Source organism: Apteryx rowi, unplaced genomic scaffold, assembly GCF_003343035.1.
Source record: "Apteryx rowi isolate R43461 unplaced genomic scaffold, aptRow1 scaffold_89, whole genome shotgun sequence".
Classification (NCBI taxonomy): domain Eukaryota; kingdom Metazoa; phylum Chordata; class Aves; order Apterygiformes; family Apterygidae; genus Apteryx; species Apteryx rowi.
In genome coordinates, this window is record NW_020451193.1 from 1272156 (window position 1) to 1294761 (window position 22606).

Consider the following 22606-nt stretch of genomic DNA (forward strand, 5'->3'; position numbering starts at 1 on the left):
ATCTTATATGCACAAACATTTCTTAAGTTAAAACTATGCACACTAAATATGCATAGCATGTATATGGCTTACATATTGAATGACATGAATTCCACCTTTTGGCATGCCCTTGTCTCAGAGTGAAGAGCTTGTCGTGTTCCCAGTTCAATTTCAATTGCTCAGCTGTTAGAAAAGAGACTGTCAATAAGCACAGACGCCCAGGTGTCCATCAGGAGAAGGTAATTGTTTTATCGTTCCTTATTCAGGCAAGATAGGATGTGCCCTTATTGAGGTTGAGTCTGATGCCTGTGTTACCCTTAGCTGTACTTGGATCCCTGAAGCAGCAGCTGAACAGTACATATGTCTCAAGCGTACGCGGCCTCTGCATAGAGGGGAACGTCAGCCCCCCGTGAGTCCTGTTCACAATGGACCATGGCTGATTGCAAAGACTTTTTGGTCAGTGAGGTATAAATCACAGAGTCCGAAAAGGGGCCTGGGAAAGCAGTGACCCAAGTCAAAGAACAGCGTGGGAGTTTCCGCAGAGGCTCCAGGTACGGGGAGCTGAGGTTGGCTGCAGGCTGCGCGCGTCCGAGCAGGTGAGCGGGAGAGGTCCCGTGCGGCTCTGAAGGAAGCGGAGATGAAAGTGGAGTCTCTTTCTGGGCATGGTTCAGGCTGGAGGGCTCGTTCTGGGACTTCCTACAGAGGAAGCTGCCTGCATGTGCTGTTCTCTTGCCTCTYGGAGAAAGATGTTCTGGGTGGTGGGGTTTTCGTTTTTTTTTTTTTTTTTAAACCAAACAAGTGATAGAAAGGATTTTGCTGGATCCAAGTTGTCAGTTCTGCATTTGAGCAAAACCATGGCATAAGGCCTCAGTGTCTCCTTCCTATTCTGTATGAGAGGCAACACAATGTTTTGCTGAAGTGAAGCAATTTATCCTGTATTTATGTAGCTGTCTGTGTGCCAGCTTCATGGTAGGGCTGACACCATTGCTGAGGTCTTACTAAATACTACAGGAAACAGTACTGAGAATGTTTTGATCTTAATAGTGAATGCTACTTAATTAATTGAAAGAGATATTTCAGATACTAATTTAGTTGAACACAAGCTCTCCATATGGCAGCCAGAGCAATGGGATAGAGTCATAATTCACACGCTGATCAGTATAACTCTAGAACTTCCCTGTACAGTTTACATACATTTTTTATTTCCAGATATTTTAAGAAAGCTAACCAGTAGAACTTCAATGTTGCAGGCAGTATGGCTGCATGAACAAGTGTCTATAACAGTGTTTCATTTTGACTTTGTGTTGCTCTACTGCCAGTAGCAGTGCCACGTAATAGCAATCCAGTGCAGATAAATGCCACATATTTTTACATGTCTCATGCTTAGTTGAAAACGTCTGGTTTCAGTGAGGCAGTAAAATGAGGTCCAACTTTGGCTGAAAAAAAAATTCTGGCTAGTTTCAGAAAGCAGAATAGAAGCAGAAATAGCAACAACTACAACTGAAATTTTGAGAGTTGTTTAGTGCCTTGAGTTACCAGCTCAGGTTTTTATGTTTTACAATTTCAATAGTTTTGTCCAATCACTCTCCATAGAACGGTATGATCCAGGAATAAATAGATGGATAACGGCCTCAGAGAGAACAGGGATAGGAACTGTTAGTGCACTTCTTTTTCTCCTGTAACAGAGTTTAAATGAAAATTCATAAACACGTGATTTTTACTACTATTACCTCAGGTATTTAATACACTTTAATTGAGAATGTTCTGTTGTGCAATTATTTAGCCTGACAATAAAAATTCTGACATCTATAAGTATTGATTTTCCTTTCTATTAAACTGAATGACTTTTTAAGGAGATATAGAAAGTAGGGTGTACTCTGTCCCAATTTTTAAATTTTGTAATAAACCCACAATTGGAGTAGAATAAAGGGGATAATAATATCAATAAGCAAATATTTATGAAAGTTAAAAAAAAAAAAAAGACAAAATTACCTCTCCTGCCTGAAATGTCAGAAGCCTTTAAGAAACAGCAAATCTAGTTGTGTATCAGTGCGGGTTTTTGCTCAGTGGCTTTTACTATATCTTCTGATTTCTTACAGTGTTTAGGCTCACCTGGAAGATAAATAAATGTTATTGGGAACTTGAGTGAGGAAGTTAATCAAGTAAATAGAATCTGTACAGCCTTAGACAGATAGGAATTCTTTCTCCTTTATTTTCTAAGGCTAAAATGGGGTTTCAGTCACTGCTTTCTTTCACTGCTTTCTCACCAGAGTAAACATGGGATTGAGTTAACTAATCATTATGGTTTATTCATAAGGCAAAACATAGAATGAAAGCAGTAGATCACAGCACAAAATGAAAATATGATGACATTTACATGAGTAAATGTTAATAAAGTGTTAATTTTTTTTATATCTTCCAACTTACTGAAAGTCAAAATTCACCTTCTGTAGAGAAGGGCTGTTTAAATCCTCTTCACTGTAGGCACTCAGATTAGGGGAAAGTTTCTCTTAGATAATGAAAGATGCCAATGTCAAGTTCTAATTCAATCAGACAGGAGAAATGATACTGTGTGACACAAGTAGCTTTCAAACTGAGCCATATAATATGAATTTAAAAACTCCAGTCATAATATTAAGCTGTTACCTAAACTATTCCTTGAGTAATTTTGAATAATATGTACAGCTGAGAAAATTATAAAATGATTAGTGGTAGTATGCATGGGGAGAATGTAGTAAACTTATAGCATTATTTACTAACTATATAGTAATTGCTCAGTTTTAACCAATTGAGCAAATCTTCCCACCAGTGACTACTAATGCTAGATTTAAAATGTGGTAAAAGGGAAAGCATAGAAGACTGAAAAGTGGGGAAGATGAGCAGGAAGGAAGGGAAAGGTTTAAAAAAAAAAACCCATAAGTGCAAGGGGGAGACTTCTGAATGACAGAAAACAAAGAGATATTGCAGTACAAGCAGCTGAAGAAGAAAGTAGAGGATGTGTGATCTGAAAGGAAAATAGAGAAACACTGAGTTGAAGAAGGGACCTACAGTTTAAAAAAGAGAGAGGGAAGAGAGGAAAAGAATGGGGAAAGAAGAAAATTAATAGCTATAAATTCACCTTGGCATCACAGTAAACAATAAGAATTGTGAGAATGATTCCCCCCCCCCCCCCCCNCATGTTGCTTTCCATTCTGGAATGCTGGCCATCAGCAGATGGGTCGTGTTCCCCCAAATTAGCATTCTCCTCATTTGTTTTTTTTTAAAGGTGGCTTTAGTGTGGGTGGATGATAGACTCCTGGTTCTCTAAAGGATTTTGAAGTCTCAAAATTGGACTAATATGAATCAGAACAAAATTTTCTCCAGATCTTCCAGCCTACAGTTTTTTTTGGATGGATTTAGCAAAACTTTTATTATTATCCATAACAAGAAAAAAAAGGGGGTTGGAGTACCAAAATAAAATCTATTGATCTAAATAATTAATTTTTATACTTAGAATGGCTAGCAGGCTTTTAGGAGGGGGATAGGAGAGTTTTGTGAAGACCTTGTAAACAGAAACTGTTTAATATTCATAAAAACTAAATATTGATTTCTAAACCATATATAACTTTCTTCAGGTCAATGTGTCAGTTTTTGTATGTGATCAACTGTGCCTTCTAAATGGTTGCCCATGGCTTTTTTCTTGTCATCCCTGCCCTTTTTCTAAGTACATCATTTGCTCTTTTAATAGACGCTTTCCTCACTCCTGATCCCTGTACACGTACGCGTTCTCTTTGGACCAGGATCCTGACCCTGTTCTGTTTAGCTATTTACAGCGTGCAAAATGCATGCTAGCAGCTCCCGCAGAGCCGCAGCGTCCTGCGCTGCTCTGCGTTGGTGCAAGCGGTTCCGCAAGGCGGAGGGGGAGACCAAGCCGAGCACCGCAGGGCCACTGCAACACCGAGCAGTGACTAATGTCGGCATGGCAGAGAGGATTACTTGATATCGCTTGTGTTAACGTAAATTAAACTGGCACAGCATTGATGTGGATTTGTCCACTGCTATTTTATAGGGTGGTTATCCTCCAGAGGCTTTCAGTGACTGACTACCTTTGCATGCTTTGTGTAACTGGATGTGACTGGATAGTCCTCTACTGTCACATTGAAAGAAGTTCCTGATAATCTGTTTTATTGCAGATTTATTATCTTCCTTACATTTTGATATTAAGGATTAATGTGGCAATCATAATGAGTGAAAAGTTGAAAGTGTGCCAATTAGCATTTTATAAATCATTGAAACATTAAGTTGTTTAATTAAACATAAGTTTTTTAAATTAATGATCTAATTAATAAATCACTCAGGAGAAAAGAAAAATCATCACTTAAAAAAAATCGCCTTATAATAGTTCCACTTAATCTTGTAACATTCGATTAAATGAAAGTGAGATTATGGAAAGGACAAAGGTATTGTGGAGAAAAATGGCTTTCAGTCACAACTGGAACTCTCATAATAGTGAATGGTTCTCCATTCATAGTAACCAGTACATAGGGCAGAACAAATCCCATTAATAAAATAGCCTACAAGAAATAAGCCTAGAAGCAGATGTTATACAAGGGTAAGAAAACAGCCTCTTTCTTCTTTTTCTAATGGCAAAGTTCCCTCATAGTGCACCTAAACAGGCAGAGATAGTTTCCAAGAACACAGATCATCTTCCCTGAGTTTACTCTTGTTTTCCATCTCTGTTGCATTGCAATTGCTTACTTGCAGAAAATGGGTGGGGAGTTAATTTCCTATGTTAGCTGTCTCTGTTCTGTCCTTTATAAAAAGCAAAAAACTAAATGTGAAACACTGTTGCTTTGCTTCTTATTTACTTTCATGTGTCTGTCTCATTTTCCCAGCCTCAGAGAGGCACGAGGTGCTTACTTCGTCCAGGGAGATCACCAAGCACTTTGAACACTGCTGTTAGCCTTGCATCCCCCTACAGCTCACTGCTGTGCTGCCAGACAGTAGAGAGGTAGATAAATTTAGCATGTGTAGTGCTAATAATGCCCTGATAAATGAATATTCCTTCTAGGAATAGTTAAATAACTGTAATTTGGAAAGCAGTTTAAAAAAAAAACATTAAAAACTTGGTCATGCATATGCTACCTTGTGCTTGCTTGAATGTAAAGCATTCTGCTGAAAGTTTCTGTTATCTGGTGTCACGTCTGACTGCTGCTGAAAAAGATTCTAGTCTAGATTTGGCTGGCCACCAACAGTGGTGGACAACTTAGGGCTGTTGTCTGAAATGAGCAAAGCACGCTTTGCATGCTTTGCTCCAGAGGTGGCAGGAACCCGTATGGAATTGTTTGCCTTCAGCTTTATGTAGTTTTTGCCTTTGCCTGTGAGAAGGAAGTATAAGGTGTGATAACTTGATTTTTACACCTGCAGTTCTCAGCTCCGCTGGCTCTGCTGACCCTCACATACTTAATACTAGGGCTACGGGAAGGGCAGTTACATCTTGCATGAGTAATGGAAAAGGCCGGAAAGGATCCCAAGAAGGGATCCACACTGTCATGTTCCAGCAACCTAAGTATCTGAAACCACTTTCAGCTGGTCACTTGCTTTGAAAGATTAGTGACTGCTAAGCAAGTCACACCAAATGCTGAGGCAGAAATTACGGTCTTTTTCTTTCCTGATGCCATCATATTACCAATATCGGCCTTTGCTCTGCAGCATGAAATGCTGAAGTGTAATAATGCAACCACCAGTGAACCTAACTTAACTGAACAACAATACTGTATAACGCAAAAGTTTTCAAATTGCTTCTGCTGGAATCACTGCTTGTCTAAATCACTATGTTCAATTACTGACCCCACTGAAAAGTAGGGGTGCTACCAGTGCTACGCAGTGAGAGCTCACCTCTTTGCTGAATGCTACTGCATCATACAAAACACACACTCTTGACCATCTCAAACAGCTTTCTTGGAAGAAAAAACAGGGGACCAGACAAATGAAAAGACAGAGATTATTCTATTATTTATAGTTATGAGGATTATAAAGTTTATGGTCAATTCTGTTGATCTAAAATTGACTTGTTTTAGTTAGTTCATAATACAAAGTAGAGCACTAGATGCCCTTCCCAATGTGGTATGTATATATATATATATATATTTTTTACAGTGCTCAGTATCATTTTACTCAAGAATGTGTAAGTATCAATATATTTTTAATACATGTGGGCATATAATAAAGGGTATATTCACTAATCAGAGGCTGGTCAGCAGAGCAACTCACCTCTTGTTTATGAGGGGGGAAAGGGCATATACGTGTGCTTTTCTCCAGATAAATTCTGTTGGACTATCGGTATCAGTTATGTACAAGGTCTGATGACCCATGATGTCAGCAAACCATCACCTGAAGGTAATAAAGCTCATCCTACTCATTGTGGAAGATGTACCAAAATTCAAGGGCATTATTCCAGATTTAGGAGAAGAGGTGAGCTGACGGATAATATCATCCTTTAAAACAAGATTTTTGTAACTTTTTCACCAGTCATGACTGAGCTAGAAAGGCCTGAAGGATAGATGACAATCATCCCTTATTCATAACTGTAATTCACTTAAAAATTCCTCTTCATTTGCACTTGCATTTTCCTCTTCTTTTAAAAAGGATAATTGTTTTACAAAAGCTTTTTTATAAAATTATTTCATAATTGACCATGTAATATTAATACTTCTCCAGATGATAAAGCCTTGCACTAATATATAATTTATAATGTATAATTTAAGAGATTTGTTCCAAATTCTCTTTTAGAATTGTATCTTTTTTCTTGTTCTCTGACCATAACGGTACGTATCCCTCTTTCTGAAAGACAACTGTTATTTCCCCTAAATGGTTCTAAAAAATGAAGGCACAAAAGTGTTATTTGCTACTATGTGATATTCACATGTTAGTAATAAGAAATGTCAAGGCCAATCTACAAGTTTCAGGTTGTTAGCTTAAATGGAAAAGTGTTCCTTCATGTGGTGTAGGAAGTAATAGACTAGATATGTAAAATAACATATAAGATAAATGGTTGTTCATGAGGGAGACTGAAACTAGATTGAATCTATTTTTTTATTTTAATTTTCCTTTAATTCTCAGAGTCCTGGTGTCCGTAGATAGGTAGCTTGCCTCTTTCTCAACTACCTATGTTCACTTCTATGTTCATTTATTCCTGCATGTAAACATACACTGCTGTATTTCATAGTTTGGCTGGATTTCTTACTCTTAATGAATGTTCCGTCTTACTTTTAGTTCAGCCTCTTTTTGTTCTTAAGAAGAAAATATTTTAAGGGGAAGCAAACACAGACTATGATGATGACATGGATGTCCCACATTCACACCTCCAGTGAGACTTAACAGTATATATAAAGGTTGGAAAGGACACATGCACCGCTTTCCTTTGTGTTCTAATCCATACATAAATAATATCCAATTCCAACACTTTAATCATCTTGCACAGTACTGGGTTCTACGAGTAAATACGATACAGCAAAGACTGCAGTAAGCATCCCAATCCTAATGGGTTGTCAGTACTGACAAGTCAGTTACTACCCTTCAGTTGTTATCCACCCTACCTCTCCTGCAAAACTATTAGTGCTATCACAAAACATCATCTTTAATCTTGTTTTTTTTCACATTCTTGTTACTCTGATTAGTGAAGGAAGTCAACCAAAAGTTGCAAAAACATCTTTTGCTTTGTAATCGTATTTTGACTTTTAAAAAGCATTTTAAGTATCCATTTAAAATGCCTAATATATTAATTCAAAACACTTTTCTTGATTATTCAAATGGAAAAGTTACATGTTTTAATTAATTCAGTATTTTCTATTGGAAAATATGATTTCTGTGAAATCACATTTTATAATGAGAAACATTTTCCACCCAGGAATACCAGAAGCAACTTGAGATAAGAAATATTAAATATATAAAAATGATTCTTTTTTTTGGAAAGTTGATCTTTTGCACTTGATATGGGATTTTAATATACCATTCATTTGTGAAAAATGTATTTGAAATGGGAAATAATATATTCTGGATCTTTTTCTTGAAATGGCTGATTCTCTAATCTAGTAAGGTTCAACAATATCCTGAAATTGTGGTATTATTCAGTAACCTGTCATCGTAGTGTTTAAATGTAGATATTTAATATGAATGTTCTTGCAAGAGTATTCATTGCTGCAGTGTGTGTAGAAGGTTAATGTAATTCCCTCCATTTTGAATGATATGAAATCATTTCACCAAAGTGAAGCAGGTAGGTGAAGCATTTTAAGCATGAGTTTTCCCTTCAGTATTCAATATTGCAAACTATTTCAATACTGAGTTCCTGCTCTTCCTTTTTGTTCTGGATAGCTTTAACAYGATGGCAGGGTCTCTGTAGAGGTATTTAAAGCTGCTGCTGAAACCCAATATTAATTCACTCTGTCTCAGAGAGCCAGGACCTGATTCTCACCCTGTGTTCTGTAGAATATCTACTGCTCCATCCTCTGAGTATTACAATAATACAAATAACTGCAATATAATTAGCAGGCACAGAAAAAACTATCATAGATTTATTTATTTATATCATCTATGACATCATGCAGGTCTCCTCTGAGGTTTAATAGAAGGATAAATTTCTGTGAAAGGGTCAGTGCTAACTTAAAAGATTATAATATTTTAAAAATATTTAAGCAAATTTCTCATTGAATAGTAACCTGGCTGATTACCTATCCTTAGGAAAGAAAGTTTAAAAAATGTGGTGATACCATCCCTTCGTAAATCACCAAAGATCACCAAAAAACATATTTTCCTGTTCGAAACAGTTTGCGATGACAGATTTAAATACTGTGAAAATAGGGAAAATGCATGAATGAAATGTTATTAAATTTAAAATTTAAATCAATCTATTTGATTAAATAAAAGCAGGTTATAAATGTTACATCCTACAGCAACCAAGCAAAACATTCATTAAGCTCTCCATTCTCCTATGATTTAACTATGCAGGAAAATGAACACCAGTGATCATGGAAGGAGATGGCTGAGAGTAAATTCAACAAACAGCAGTGAACAGAAGTTTCACAGAGGTATATGCTACACAAAATAACAATTAAAAATGCTTTCAAATATCAGATGCTATTAGAAACAAAACCTAAGCAATGTCCTTATTCTGTACTTTGTAACACATCACAACTGTGTGCTGCATGTCTTGAAAGATAAAAGATGCAGCATTTTCTACTCTGTTCCTCATCCAGGGCATGGGAGACTTTTCTAAGGCAGTTAAATTTCAAACTGTTAAGGCTTGGCCTTAGTACGCAAAACTATATAAAAAAAATACAAGTCAAAGACAAAAATGTCACTCATTGGAAAACTTAAAATGCTGTAAAATTAGTTTAAATGTAAATCTTTGGATTTAGGACCATAAATTCATTGTCTCTTATTTCTGATGAAGAAAACTGATGAATAAAAGTATGGGGGCACTGAAACTGGGTGAACTCTAGATTAAGTGGGAGTTTTCCATAAAAAGGATTTTTGAGAAATATGCTGAACCGTATAGTTATTTCTAGGCTAGGCCTTATAAGCMCTACAGTGCTGCTGCTCAGGCAATGCCATACTTCTGGCACAGTCTTGCAAGCTTCACTCTCATAAATGCATTAATGAATTCAGCATTTCAAGCAGAAGCGAAGAAAGCAAGTGCTGTTACACGCCTCAGTTACTCTTACTACCCTAATAACTCAAAGCTTAGTTTAACATCATTAAATAAATTGAGATCATATAAGAATAAAACAAAAATATATGGTGCCTTTCTCTTACTTTCATAATACCTACACTTATCACTTGGACATCTTGATACTGTCTTACAATCACCAGATACTAAACCACAGTCAGCTTGTGATAAAATCCTTGCACTTAAAAAAAAAAAAAAGAAAAAAAAAAGAATTCTGTCCTTATAGGGTTTTTTTAGCTGTTCCATTTGTCCCACAATCTACAGCTGGGAAAATGACCTTTCTTATTAAGAGAACAAAACCTTCCCGTGCCTGCTAAAGTTAACTCTGATCACTTTAAGCATATGCAATTTTCTAACTCTAAAATTCACATTACTGTTAGTAAAAAGGATGTATTTCACAAAATTAAATCACATTAAGTGCCTAAACTGAGACGCATTTTAATACCAGAAGAATAATTACATATTCAAAGAGGAAATGTTAATAGTTCATAGTATCATTCTCCAATAACAAACTGCTATTTAATTGCATATATGCATCTTTAAATAACTTTAAAATCATTCTTCCAGTTAAGTTTTGGTATTTTATGTAAAGGATTTCCTACTAGTTATCAAAGAGCTAATATCAAAAAGATGATACTTGTTTGCATCAGATGCCCTTTATTTGATGGTTGTATGATATATGCTCAAAGAGGCTTTCTTATGCTGGAGATTTATACAACACCTTATTCCGATATTTTACCACTGTTGATGTTTGACAGAGAGGTATTGGACACTCCTGCAGCTTCTCCCTGGACAGCTTCATTAGATTGACTGGTGCTTTGTGATGAGCTATTACCATTCAGTGGGTCTGTACTCTGTGTTTCTTGCTGGGCCTCAGTGAGATCCTTCTGGTTCAGATCAGAGTTAGTGCATTTTTCTGAGTCGAATTCATGAAGAGGTGTGTCGAAAGASATTACTTGTAGGACAGTGGATCTGGGAGGGCGGGTTGTACCATCATTTCCCTGACTACTCTCATTCTGTGTCCTTGTTGTCTCTTCCTGTAATTGTGCTTCTGTGGATTTTCTGCTTTGTTTTTTTTGCTGTTCATCATCATTTTTCACAAGTTCTTCTACAAAGAGGGAATAAAATATGTGAATTAGCAAAGCAAAATATGAATTATGATGAATATACCCCAACAGTTTAATTTCAGAGTAGCAACTGTTTGGTAGAGTTGCACATGGGAACATTGTGACCATCATCTTTCTACATGAGGACATATGCACTGATGTGCTTAATATGGGTCAGATTCTGATCTTGATTGCACAATTGCAACTGAACCACAGTGGCTGGCTCTGCAGTTTGAACTTTAATTTGTACCTCTCTTTTTTTTTGGTGGGAGTCCAAAGCAAGGAGCATCAGCAGACACATTGTAAGCTGAAGGATGGGAAGAGGAGGACCCTGTGGAGGGCAATTCCACCTAGCAGTATGGTTTGCGATGCCAGAACTAGGAGGAGCAGAGCTCTTCAGTTCTGAGACAGGGAAAAGGCTGTGGAGGAGAGACAAGTGCTGGAGGTGGAGGCACCAGAGCAGAACAGCAAAGCCCTATAGGAAACTGGCCTATCAGTCTGGAAAGGTCCAAAATRGCAGCAAATATAGAGCTGCAGAGGGAACAAATTTTAGAGGGCTGTAAGCATGCTATCCAGTACTGTTGCCATCATGGCTAGTGGCAAATACAGAATGGAAATGAATAAATATGCAGAAAATTGTGCTTCAGTGGACAGTAGCCACAGGCAAAAAATGCTCATGGAAGGCTCTATTCCATGCTCCATTGCAGAAAGTGAATTGGAGAAAAGTACACATGCAATGATGGAAATGAAAGGAGACAGAACTCAGAGCAGCACAGAGAGGTGGGTAGGAGGTGTGAGAAGATGAAGAAAACAGAGAATGGAAGAGACTTGTGATGGAGGGTGAGAAATCTAATAGAAATAACCTTTACCATTTTTTTGGAGGGCTTGTTCATCTTGCTATTGCAATCTCTGTTTCATAAATTCAGATTTTAGAATCTTTACACTTCTACAGAAGTTACGAAACACTATCAGTTTAAAAAGTAAAAGCACTGCAGTTTGAACAATACCTCCACAAAATAGCTTCAAGTTATTGCATGAATCTCCAACCTCACTGTTGGGCTCACTGTATTAAGGAAGGAAACCAAGCATTGAGATATTTATCATTTTGAACTGCCAGCTTCCTGGGAAGAAACTCTAGTTCTGAGTGAATAGTCCAAACTCAGACAAAAAGTGATTGTATACGCTGAGGGACAGAAATATTTCTGCAGCCCAGGCTGCAATCACATTTCCACCACAGTCAGCATTTGACACCTCCATTACATCACTCTTCTGAATCCAAAGAAAGGCCTTTTTGAAGTACAATTTGGCCTGTGAAATGGGATGCAAAGGAAAGACATGCTTCCAAACCTGGATCTCCCTAGTTCTCTTTGATGTGCAGAAGCAAGAAATATTTAAATGATTTCTCTACTTTGTCAGCTCTTATACTTTTTGGCATATCTAAGCTTAAAAAAAAAAAATCAAGAAACTTCAAATTTGAGCAATTTCAAAATTCTTAACCATTTTTTTTTTACAGACTATCTTTTTGTGTTGGATTGCAAATCTTCAGAAACTTGGACAGGTACTCTTTCTCTACAGACTTCAATACAGCTCTTCCAAGGAACTGGTTGGGTTGAAGAAATTAAGAAACATGTTTGTGCAGCTTGAAAGCAAATCTGATGTTTTTCAATCCAGATATGTTAATTAAAGCATTTGTCATTCATGGTATAATTTATGTACCTAAGGCTTTTGTCCTATGAAACTGATTTACATACCATACTTGCCTCCATATGGCAGAGCTACAAGCATTTTCCCTTGACTTTATTAAAAAGCCAAGGAAATTCCAAGATAAAAAACGTTTCAAATGCTGTTCAGGTGCATCAGTAAGTTGAGGAAAGCAAAGCTGAACTATAAACACATATACAAAATGAAAAGATGAAAAATTAAAATAATACATAAAAAGATGTTAAAAAATGTATAGATATTTGAAGCTATTTAGACTTTTAGAGATGTTACTTCTGTGTTCAAAATAAGCAAAAAACTTGAGATKATGCTCTATCTTTAAGTTGGGTTTAAAAATGCCTTTAGTGCTTAACAGTTACAATGAACTATTTCTAATAGCACAACTTTTTAAACAATCTGATATTGATTTAAGATGTTTCCTGTTAAAATGGTAATACTCTCTTAGCTCAAGGTACAAAAGTTTTTGTTTTTTTTTTTTAACCTGAAAGCTGGTAAGAGGAGACAGTATCTCTTTCTTACAGAATGGTGTTTCAGGACAGTTCTAATCAGAATTTACATTTGTTTTGGTGTAACTTGGTGGCTAACCACTTTATTCTCCTATTAAAAGTAATGTCTCAGAATATTCCTATATGTAAAAACACTAATTTTTACAGTTCGTAATGCTGAATATCTATTAACTAGAAAGCAAAACAGCGCAGAAGATGAGCAGGCTGATCCTGGAGTCTCTACAGGACTCTGAAGTAAGCTCAGAGAAATTTCCAAGTTTCCAAACAATTTTGATTGGCTTCCTGTCATTTTCAAACCCAAGAATACACTGCAGTAACCCACAGAGTTATTTACATATTGGCACCTTCCTCTTTCAACTCCTCAAACAAATTTCATCACAGTATATAACAGCATATAAAACCACCATGTAATCCAGTGGCTCTTGATGTTACAGCATAATGTCATACCGAGAATGTAGCAGAGATTTAATTAGCTATCAAAACATGTTACTAAAAGATTGGTTAAAAATAATTTGTGTGTTTATGGATTCCTTGAGGGCTAACTCGGCTTTTATTTTTCCTTTGTAATTGAGTTGTAAACTCGAGGTCGTGAACACTGGAACTGTTGGGAGCGTGGAAGGTAAGGACACGTTGCTCTGAGCTATTGGGAAAAGGTGTTTGAGATCACCTAGCTTGTCACCTGCGGCGGCAGGCTAGTTCTCCGTCACACGTTCCAAAGGATTCGGTTCTACTGCCAGGTTGCGTTATCAGTCTGCGGTTTACCGGGCAGTGCCAATACAAAATGTTTCTTGCTACTCTTAGCTCAAACCATTTCTCTTCCTTGTATTTCCTCAGGCCATTGTGAAAACTTCTGCTCTTAGCATTGCTCTTACCACCTCTCCAGATTTGCTCGATAGCTGCTTGTGACCTAAATGTTTTAGCACTGTAATTAAAATCACTGTCACTGGTCCTAGATGGGAGTCCTTCGTTAGCCCTGTGTATTTATTTCTCTCCAACAGATTAAAGCAGTCTGTTAGCATAGCTGTCCTGTGCCAAACTGCCAGCGAGTTTCCCTGACAGTCGCACGCTTCCTCCCACTGCCCACCCTTCCGAAGGGCTTCTAAATCACATCGACTTTGTATCTGATTATCACTCTGAGATTTTTATATTTTAGCAGCTGTTACTCTCTTCTGATTAGTGAGTCTGCAGAGATAATCCTTCAGACAAAATGGAGCCGAACCCTGTGGTTATTGTGACGGGAAGTATACAGGATTGAAAATGCCTGAGGGGGCCTGCAGGTCCTAGGCAGAGGTCTTTCAGAAGAGACATTTGTTATTCAAAGTTGCAGCCAATCAAAAGCAAGCTGATCCCTACGATTCAATAGTTTGCTTTTCATATTTTATCATCAAAATTAAGCACAGGATAACATGAGAGCCTCGTTCAGCCTCACACATTTTTTCAGCACCTGTCCTGATGCAGTCAGGCATCCCAGAAATAGAGGTTTGAGCAGTGTAGCACAGTTGCACTGGCAAAAGATGTTGAGGAGATTTTCCATACAAATAATGCAGCTTCTTTTTCAGGTCCCATAACAGTGAATTCTTCAAGAGAGTTACTTAAGTGTAAGTATGCTTAAGCATAAGATTGAAACAACAAGTAACAGTGTTGGTGTTATTACCAACACTGAGGGTGAACAATGTTTGCACACTTCAGTACAGAGCCCATTCAATTGGCAACCGGACCCTTGGTCTGTATTCTGCATCCCCTTTTATTATATGACCGGAGGTGAGTGTCCTAAACTGCCTGTGCCTAATTTTGCTCAAATGTAAAATGAAGATAATGATAGTTATTTATCTCTGTAAATTTATTTACAGTGATGCCTACTGAACAGATGATAAGCATGATTACCATTGTATGCCCATTTACTCCGTTGAGAGTAACTGAGCTTGCCATCCACTGGCCATCCTCATTAGTAAATCTTTAACACATTTTTATAGAACAGAATAAATATGAAAGAATAAACACAAAGGCTTGTGATTTGCCCTTTTTTAATATAAATCACTGTGTTGCAATTTCTCTATGTTCTGAGTAGAACTGCATCATGTGAAGGGTCTTGCACAATATTTCAGTCTTTCCCAATGACTTGTTACAGCTTTCTCAGTAGGTCACTAACTCCCAGACCTTAAAATCAATTTACCAATCATTTTCTCTAATGAAACAACCTCTAAAACTCATCCGAGCATCTTTACTGTCAATTTGCTACAAATATCAGCAATGCAAATATCAGCTGCTATCACTGCTATGTTGAAAAAAGCACAGGGCTGAATGGTCTCTTTATCACTGTGCTGAATTGAACAAAGACAGATTAGCTGGTGATTAGGGGTTTGGAATATTAATTAAACATCAAGGCTTTCAAATTAGAATCCCAGATGTTTGATCATTATGGTAATTCCCTGTTACCAGCATTCCCTGAAAGGCCTTAGAAACATTCCACTAATTCTCCAGTGGTGAAAGGTTGCGGACCCTTAGGCTATAGAGCACTGAGCTCCTGTGCATCAATTATACAAGACATGGCCTTTTTAGCAAAATGGAGTCATCTTATTTAGCGAGCCTTCTGTTAAGGAAGCTCTTGAACAGCTGCCTAGGTATGTAAATGCTTTCCTTCCTAACACAGGTCTTTCCAAGATAAAGCACTTTGTTCCCTGCACAAGCTGTTTGCTCTGAAAATAGTAACTATCTTTTCACAGAGGGGTACTGCTGGATCTCCAGGAAAGCTCCCCACGTCAACAACACCGAGTGTGTCCTGGTCTCCTGCTCTGGTCTGCCTGGGCATGTGAGTCAGACCACCAACCCCAACCCCACCTCTCTTCAGTGGAGCTGCTTCCCAGGCACTGCTAAACGCGTTGTGTTATCCTGACAAGGTGAGAAGCTGGAACAAGTTTGAGTCCTACTCAGAAAATTATAAGGATTGCTGTTAGTTTCCTTTTTACAATTGCACTTGGGCGGCTACATTACTACACTTTATAGAGTCAGTTTCTCCTAAGTCTGTGAACTGGTCTGGCAGTCTGGGAACAATGTCTAGTGGGCGCAGAGCCCACAGACAAGAATGCAGATGGCTTTTTTAAAAGCAGAAGTACTGTTTGTCATAATCAGCTCAGGAAGTGTGCACGGAGATCTACACTAACAGCCAGCCTGCTTACTACTATGGCATACGCTCATAACACACGTGACCTAAGTGCATTCAGCTCTTTGTGGTCTGCAATAAATTACCTAGCTAGGAGTAATGATAGCAATAGCAACACTCTGCTCACCTGGCAGTGATTTACCCCCACAGTTTTTCCCCCTCAGGACATGTACATACTAACATACAAATAAAACTCTACTTCGTACACATATCCAGAGCAACCTACAAACTTTTCAGCAAACAACTGAATCAGAAACAGTAACATGAGATCCAAACAGGTCATAAATGATATACCAAAAAAAGTACGCTCCCAATAGGATAGGAAATATTGTCTCAGGTGCAAAGTCTCAGGTTATTCACTTACAGGTTTAAGTCAAACTTAGTCAAACTTGAGTGTGATCTGAAGGGAATTTAGAGTGGAAACAGTATGTATTTCAATGACTCTATTCTTTATTAGATGTTTGTTAATTTTGCAGAGTCTGGTTAAGAATTTTCACTCTTTGCAGTGTGCAGCTTCAGAGCATACACGTTGCCATTCTGGACTGATTGGGGAGATTCCTGCTCCCACAGTGTGGCAAAGGATGTATGTGCTATCTCAGATTGCACCCTACGGAGGGCTACAGTCACTTAGTGAAAACTCCTTTTCCAGCTTTCCTTAGGGCCCACATATGGAGTTAAAAAGTATTAATTGTTTCTGAAAAATGAATGGAAAATAACTTTCTCAAAACTTATAAAATCCCCCTGAGCTTTTACAAAAAACTTAATATCTGTATATTAACAAAAACAGAACTCTGTAATCAAAAGCATGTGTACTCTTCACAAGACTCCTGCAGAGTCTGACAGCATGCCTTGAACATCTCCATGCTATGTCCTGCTCAACTGCAGCTCTTGCTGCAAGGGGCCTTTTTATGGGAGGAGTTTTCTCTACACCTCTTCCTAGCTCTCACAGAGGTTTTGCAAAACAGATCTAACAACAATCACACAAAGCAGATATTGTTCATCAAGCTCCAGCCTCAACACCAGGTATTTCCACTTACCCTTCAGTTTTCCTAATGAACATGCTACTGTAATTCTACAACTCTGTTCAGAAAAATATTTAGACATACTTCATCAGTCAAGTTGATGGAGGAAAAGAACGGCATCCTAGAATCTGGACGACTGAAATTTTAACAAGGTCTATAGAGGTCCTGAATATTAGTCCCTCTGTTTCTCACTGTAGAAAACATGCCCAGAGCTTCCTGGATCTTGCTAGACCTCATGTTAATATTGACTGTATAGAGAAACAATCATTTACCCTGAAGAATTCTTAAATCTATTGCAAGGAGAAGTTTGGTCTTTTCAACGGCTCTCAATAGAGAAATTTTACTGGGTTAAATCTATCAGTAATTTCTAGAGCACTAAAAAGTACTGGAAACCATGGGAACTTACCTTCTTGATAGCATTGTACATGTCCATAAAATATACCTGAAATCTGATCACCCAAAACCAAACTGGTTAATTATTAGTAATAGCTACAACTGGAAGTGGCAAACTTCCAAATAACAGTCTCCAGTCTTCTATGTTGAGGGACCTCTTATGTAGCTAGACCAGYACTGGCTGAATTCTGCAGGCTGTAGCTAAGTGGTCTTTGGCACCCTGATCTTCTGCTATTACTACTGATCATCCCAAATTATCAGCTCTGTCTTTTTGACCAGTTAGTGTTAGYTGGACAATATCAAAAGAAGCAATTGATCATGTGAAGCTTCTCATCCAGAAGGGACAACATGATTTAAACCTTTTCCTCAGCTGCCCCTTCTGCCTAGCTCTCAAGTCATTGTTGCAATATATGCACTGAAGCTTTTTCTTTCTTAATATTCTCTTAATGAGAATACTAGTTCTCATTTTAGCACTAAATGAGATTTTTAGCACCGGTCAGCAGTTTCTTCCATGTTGGCTGACACCTCTTTGAAAAAAGATACTGCTTTAAATGATGGAATGAAAGACAGGCCTGGCACTGGGTTGCAGAGTACCAGTCCACGCAACCAGTATCAGATCATGGTCAAGCAGTGAAACACTATCCTAAAACATGCCAGGTGCTTACTCAGGAACAAGACAGACTGTGTGGACACCATGTTCCCAAATGGCAGTTAATTAAGCTGGATCAAGGTTCACACAACAATTATCACAAATCATTTCACAAAGATAATGGTAACCCCAGACAATTTTCAGGTACAGCTCATGAACTAAGATGCTTGATGCAGGTTTGGCTTTATTAACTATCAGCTGGCAACTGAACAGTTACTTATTGCCTTGCTTGGGTCTAGTATGTGCCATGATTGCCCAAATTATTAGATCCACTGGGTCATTTAAATAATTGCCTACAGCATGGTCCCAAGAAACCTGCAATATTTAATTTTATGCCATACAGTGAGGAACAAATAGCATTTTTAATAGCAAAATATAACTTTTACATTTTTTAAGAAATGTGGCAAAATGTAATACTTTGAATTGTTGATTTTGGCATTTAAAGCACTTGTCAGTATCAGTTATGATTAAATTTGCAAGAATGTACATTTCTAAACCAGCCCTCTAAAGATAAACTGAGCAGCACAGAGCCTATTTTACAGGCTGTAAGATTATTCTCATCCCCTATCCACCTACATCGCCTTGCACCTGGGACAGCAAAATAAAAACATTATGAAATAAAATATAGGAATATGAGACAATGATATATTTTTATAGGTTGAAAGAAATTTGAAAATAAAAGTAGGGGAGATCTTAAGGAAGGTTAAGGAACCTATAAAAACATTCCTTCTTAGTATATCGTACCTTGTATTGCTAATTCCTTCCATCTTTCTTTGTTTGCTTGAATGATCTGCATCAAGTTGTCCTTAAAGGTTGTTAGATTTACAGTTGCTAGAGAATTTTCTGTGTAAGTCCCTCCATCACTTGTACTTTTAAAACCAGGTCGTCTTTGTGCTTCAGCATTGCTTACTGCTCCCAAACTATTCTGGCTACAGAAGGAAGAAAATCCTAAATTATGAACACAGTAGGGCAGTTTTAATAATACACAAACAGTTAATTTGTATTAAATTGTTTAGGACCTACATGTAAATCACTAACTAGAAATAACAGTCTTTATCAAAGAATGCCTAAGATACTAGACATTTCTTCAGTTAATGAATCTGTAACCTGGGACTGATTCCTACTGACCTTTTTCTAGGGAATTATTGAAAAGCCATGACAGCAGATGATGCATTACTGTAGACTGGTTCTTAAAAGAATGTTTATGTAATCATTTTAGAGCAGCTTCTTAGCTACGGCTTTAAACAGTGAATGGTATCTTTTGGGGCTTGCAGGAGGGACATCTGCTTCTTATTTGCTGACCCATGTGACAAAAAGCAAGATGTGACAGTACATGGCAGATAAGTAAATTTTACTTCAGCTGAAAATTCTCCCCATAGTACTTCAAGTGTAATCAAAGCAGGATTTAGTACAATGACCTTAAAAGCCAACTCTTCAAATTAGTAATGGAGAACTAAAATATGAAGAACTAGAATTTTATTAACTTTAATAAGAAAAAAAAATGGCATTATCCACCACTTAAGAGTTACTGCAGCTAGGGAAGCTAAGGTGCAGGTAAAATTGATTATCTGTATGTGAATATAAGATACATGTAAAAGTGTGAAAAAAGAATAAAAATTCTCTCTCTCTTTTTTTTTTTTTTAAGGAATAGAATAATTAAACCTATTTTTGGCCTTGTGTAGGTAATCATTTCACATTAGGTTTTATTTACTAGATTACATTGCACAGTTTATCTGATTGGCACCAAAGACATATCCATACACATACAAATGGATTTCCATTAATCCTATCAGGAGAAATACAGTTGTAGTCAAAATTTCAGTGAGGCTTGTACAAGAAGAGTTAATTATAATATCCCTGTGCTCCAGAGATGTTAAAGAGAATAGAATGGAAAAAATGTGCTATAATTGTAATGTTTTTCAGACAACACAGTAAATGTCATACCATATATTCATGGAATCCCCCCAAAGCGTTTGTGCAAGTCTGCCGGCTCAGACGTTATGCTCTAGGCTCTCCAGTCTCTTCTTGCTTAGTGCCTGCTTCCACACTCAGAAATGAATTCCCTTTATACTTGACCTCAAATGAGTAAGCTTTGCTGGATCATAAGCCTTTGTTCGTGTACCATTCACTTAGGAGTGTCAACTGAAAATTAAGCCTGGAGCTGCTAATCTCTAATGTGAACAAGTGAGCAGTTAAAGGATGTGTGTTAGCATTAATGCTTCAGTTTAGCACTGTTGCCCTAAAGTAAGAATGCTGTCACAAATAACCACTTCTTTACAGCAACTGAAATACATGCAGAGTAAATTCATGATTAGAAAGCAGCCAGGTTCATTGTTTTACTACTAAAAGGTAACCCTTGTACAGCAAAGGAACAAATGCCCTGCAGAATTATGATATCAGTAGCCTCAGTGAACACTCAAATTGCAGTGAAAAAGAAAAAAAAAAAAGAAAAAGAAAAAGAAAAAAACCCATGGTAACAGAGGGAACATTCGTAACAGCAGCATCTGACTATTGAATGATACTTTCAATGAAGAGTCACTCAAATGGATAACATTGTCTCACATAGCTATTTTGTTTTGCAGACACCTTCCTTCATGATATAAAAATCAGGAGCTCCCTCAAGTGGGATATAAGTGGAGTGAATTTTGTCTCAAGTGGATATATCAAATAATACTGAAAAATGGGAAGGTAAAGGGGGGAAGTGATCTACAGTATAAGAAAAACTCAGAAAAAAACTGAGACTACCTGCACCACCTCCACTTTCARTTGCTCTCAGAAATCGAAGGACAACTTTTCTCACTGTCAATTAAAATAATACTGAAAAAGACTCAGTGGTAAGAAAACTAGGAACTTTGACAATCTTATACAGATATGGGCTGGTAGTCTTCCAGATGGAGCCAAAGGAAAAGAGAATGTATTATTGTATATTCTGCAGAAAATCACCTTTACATTTTAGAAGTGTGTATTTTGTTCATTGTGTTGCATTTTTGCCATTTTATGTACACAACTGTCCATGGTCAAGGCAGGACTAGCATACTGCAAATACAAGACGGCACCACTAGGTGGCAATACTGTATAGCTAGTCATGTTACTTTTCCAACCTTAACAGTAATTATGATAAGGCGGAGAACGACAGCAGTTAGTTAAGTCAGTTCAAAAAATAAGCAATGTATTCATACCTGGGTGTCCCAAATGCAGGACTTTCAGATTTTGAAGCTTCCCCTATAAGAGGAATAACAATTTTCTCCATTGAATCCGTAAGAAGAGAAAATGTTGGTTCTACTATGAAATCAATGAAACCTGAAGAGCAAAATGAGGAAAAAAAATAAAAATCAGATTTTACATTTTCCAGCTCTCAAATCTAAAAACTAAGGTTTGATATAAGGCTTATTTTCTCACTGTAGTCCTGATTCAATATACTAGTTACCACTAGTACAATCTTGAGGAAAAAAGCAAACAAAACAAAAAACCCACCTGAAGTTGTATGCACATAACTAAATGCTAATAATTTTAGCTTTTTATTCCTGTTCCCTGTAAATTTTATGCAGTGTAGAACACACCTTGAGTTTGAAATGAATTACTGAATGGAAAGGAAGCCACAGTAGAGCCAAGGGGCTAGAAGTCCTACTGCCTCTGTTACCATTCAGAGCTTCTTGCCAAGGAGTTAATATTTCAAACTGCTGTTTATTATTCTGTGGAGGTAAAGTGTTATTTCACAGTGTGTAGGAGTGTTCTGTCAAATCAGTGAAGAGAACAAGTAATATCCCTAGGAGACAGCATTCATCCCACAGTTATGAGATGTCAGCTCTGAACAATGTCTTTTACATTTTAAAGTGCTCATCAAGGTAAGGAATGACATAGTGAAAGAATGAAGCATTATTCTCTGCCGAGCATTTCACAAAAAAAGATTAAAAAAAAAAAAAAAAAAGCTAGCAATGGATTTCCAGGTGTCTTCATACTCTAACAATGCAACACAGCCCAAAGGTGAGCAACAGCGCTTCAGCCTAGAATCCAGCTTCCCACCTGCAGTAGGTATAACCCTCAAGCACATTGTGTTTCATGTCCCAGTGGAATGGAATAAAGAACATTTTGAGTGACAAGATCAGACTGGATGACATAATTCATTTCAAAGCTAACACATTTGCACCAGTAGAATCTCTCAAGGAGTACTGATATCACTCACATAAAAGTACAGCTGTTAACAGGACATGCTGTTTTACTCTGCAGGCTTCTAGGGTATGTCCTTGTAACCATCCCCAATTCACTTTACCACTTTCTATTTCCTTATTATAGCTGATCTGATAGCTCAAACTGAGGCAGAGGGAGCCAAGACCTGCATTTCTGAAAACATGAAACTGAAGTTTGG

The 22606-nt window shown here is 37.4% G+C and overlaps 1 protein-coding gene across 1 annotated transcript in view; it reads right to left on the reverse strand.

Moving 5' to 3' along the window:
• Window positions 1-862: 862 nt before the first annotated feature.
• The window catches only part of PDE1A (phosphodiesterase 1A), a 73469-nt gene continuing 51725 nt past the window's right edge, over window positions 863-22606 (reverse strand). Inside the window, exons 12-16 of the mRNA XM_026090980.1 lie at window positions 21420-21540; window positions 18985-19169; window positions 10521-10793; window positions 1972-2091; window positions 863-1655 (exon numbers count right to left, since the gene is read on the reverse strand). Coding sequence (XP_025946765.1) covers window positions 2015-2091; window positions 10521-10793; window positions 18985-19169; window positions 21420-21540 — 656 coding nt within the window. The 3' untranslated portion in view covers window positions 863-1655; window positions 1972-2014. The remainder of the gene's footprint in view (window positions 1656-1971; window positions 2092-10520; window positions 10794-18984; window positions 19170-21419; window positions 21541-22606) is intronic.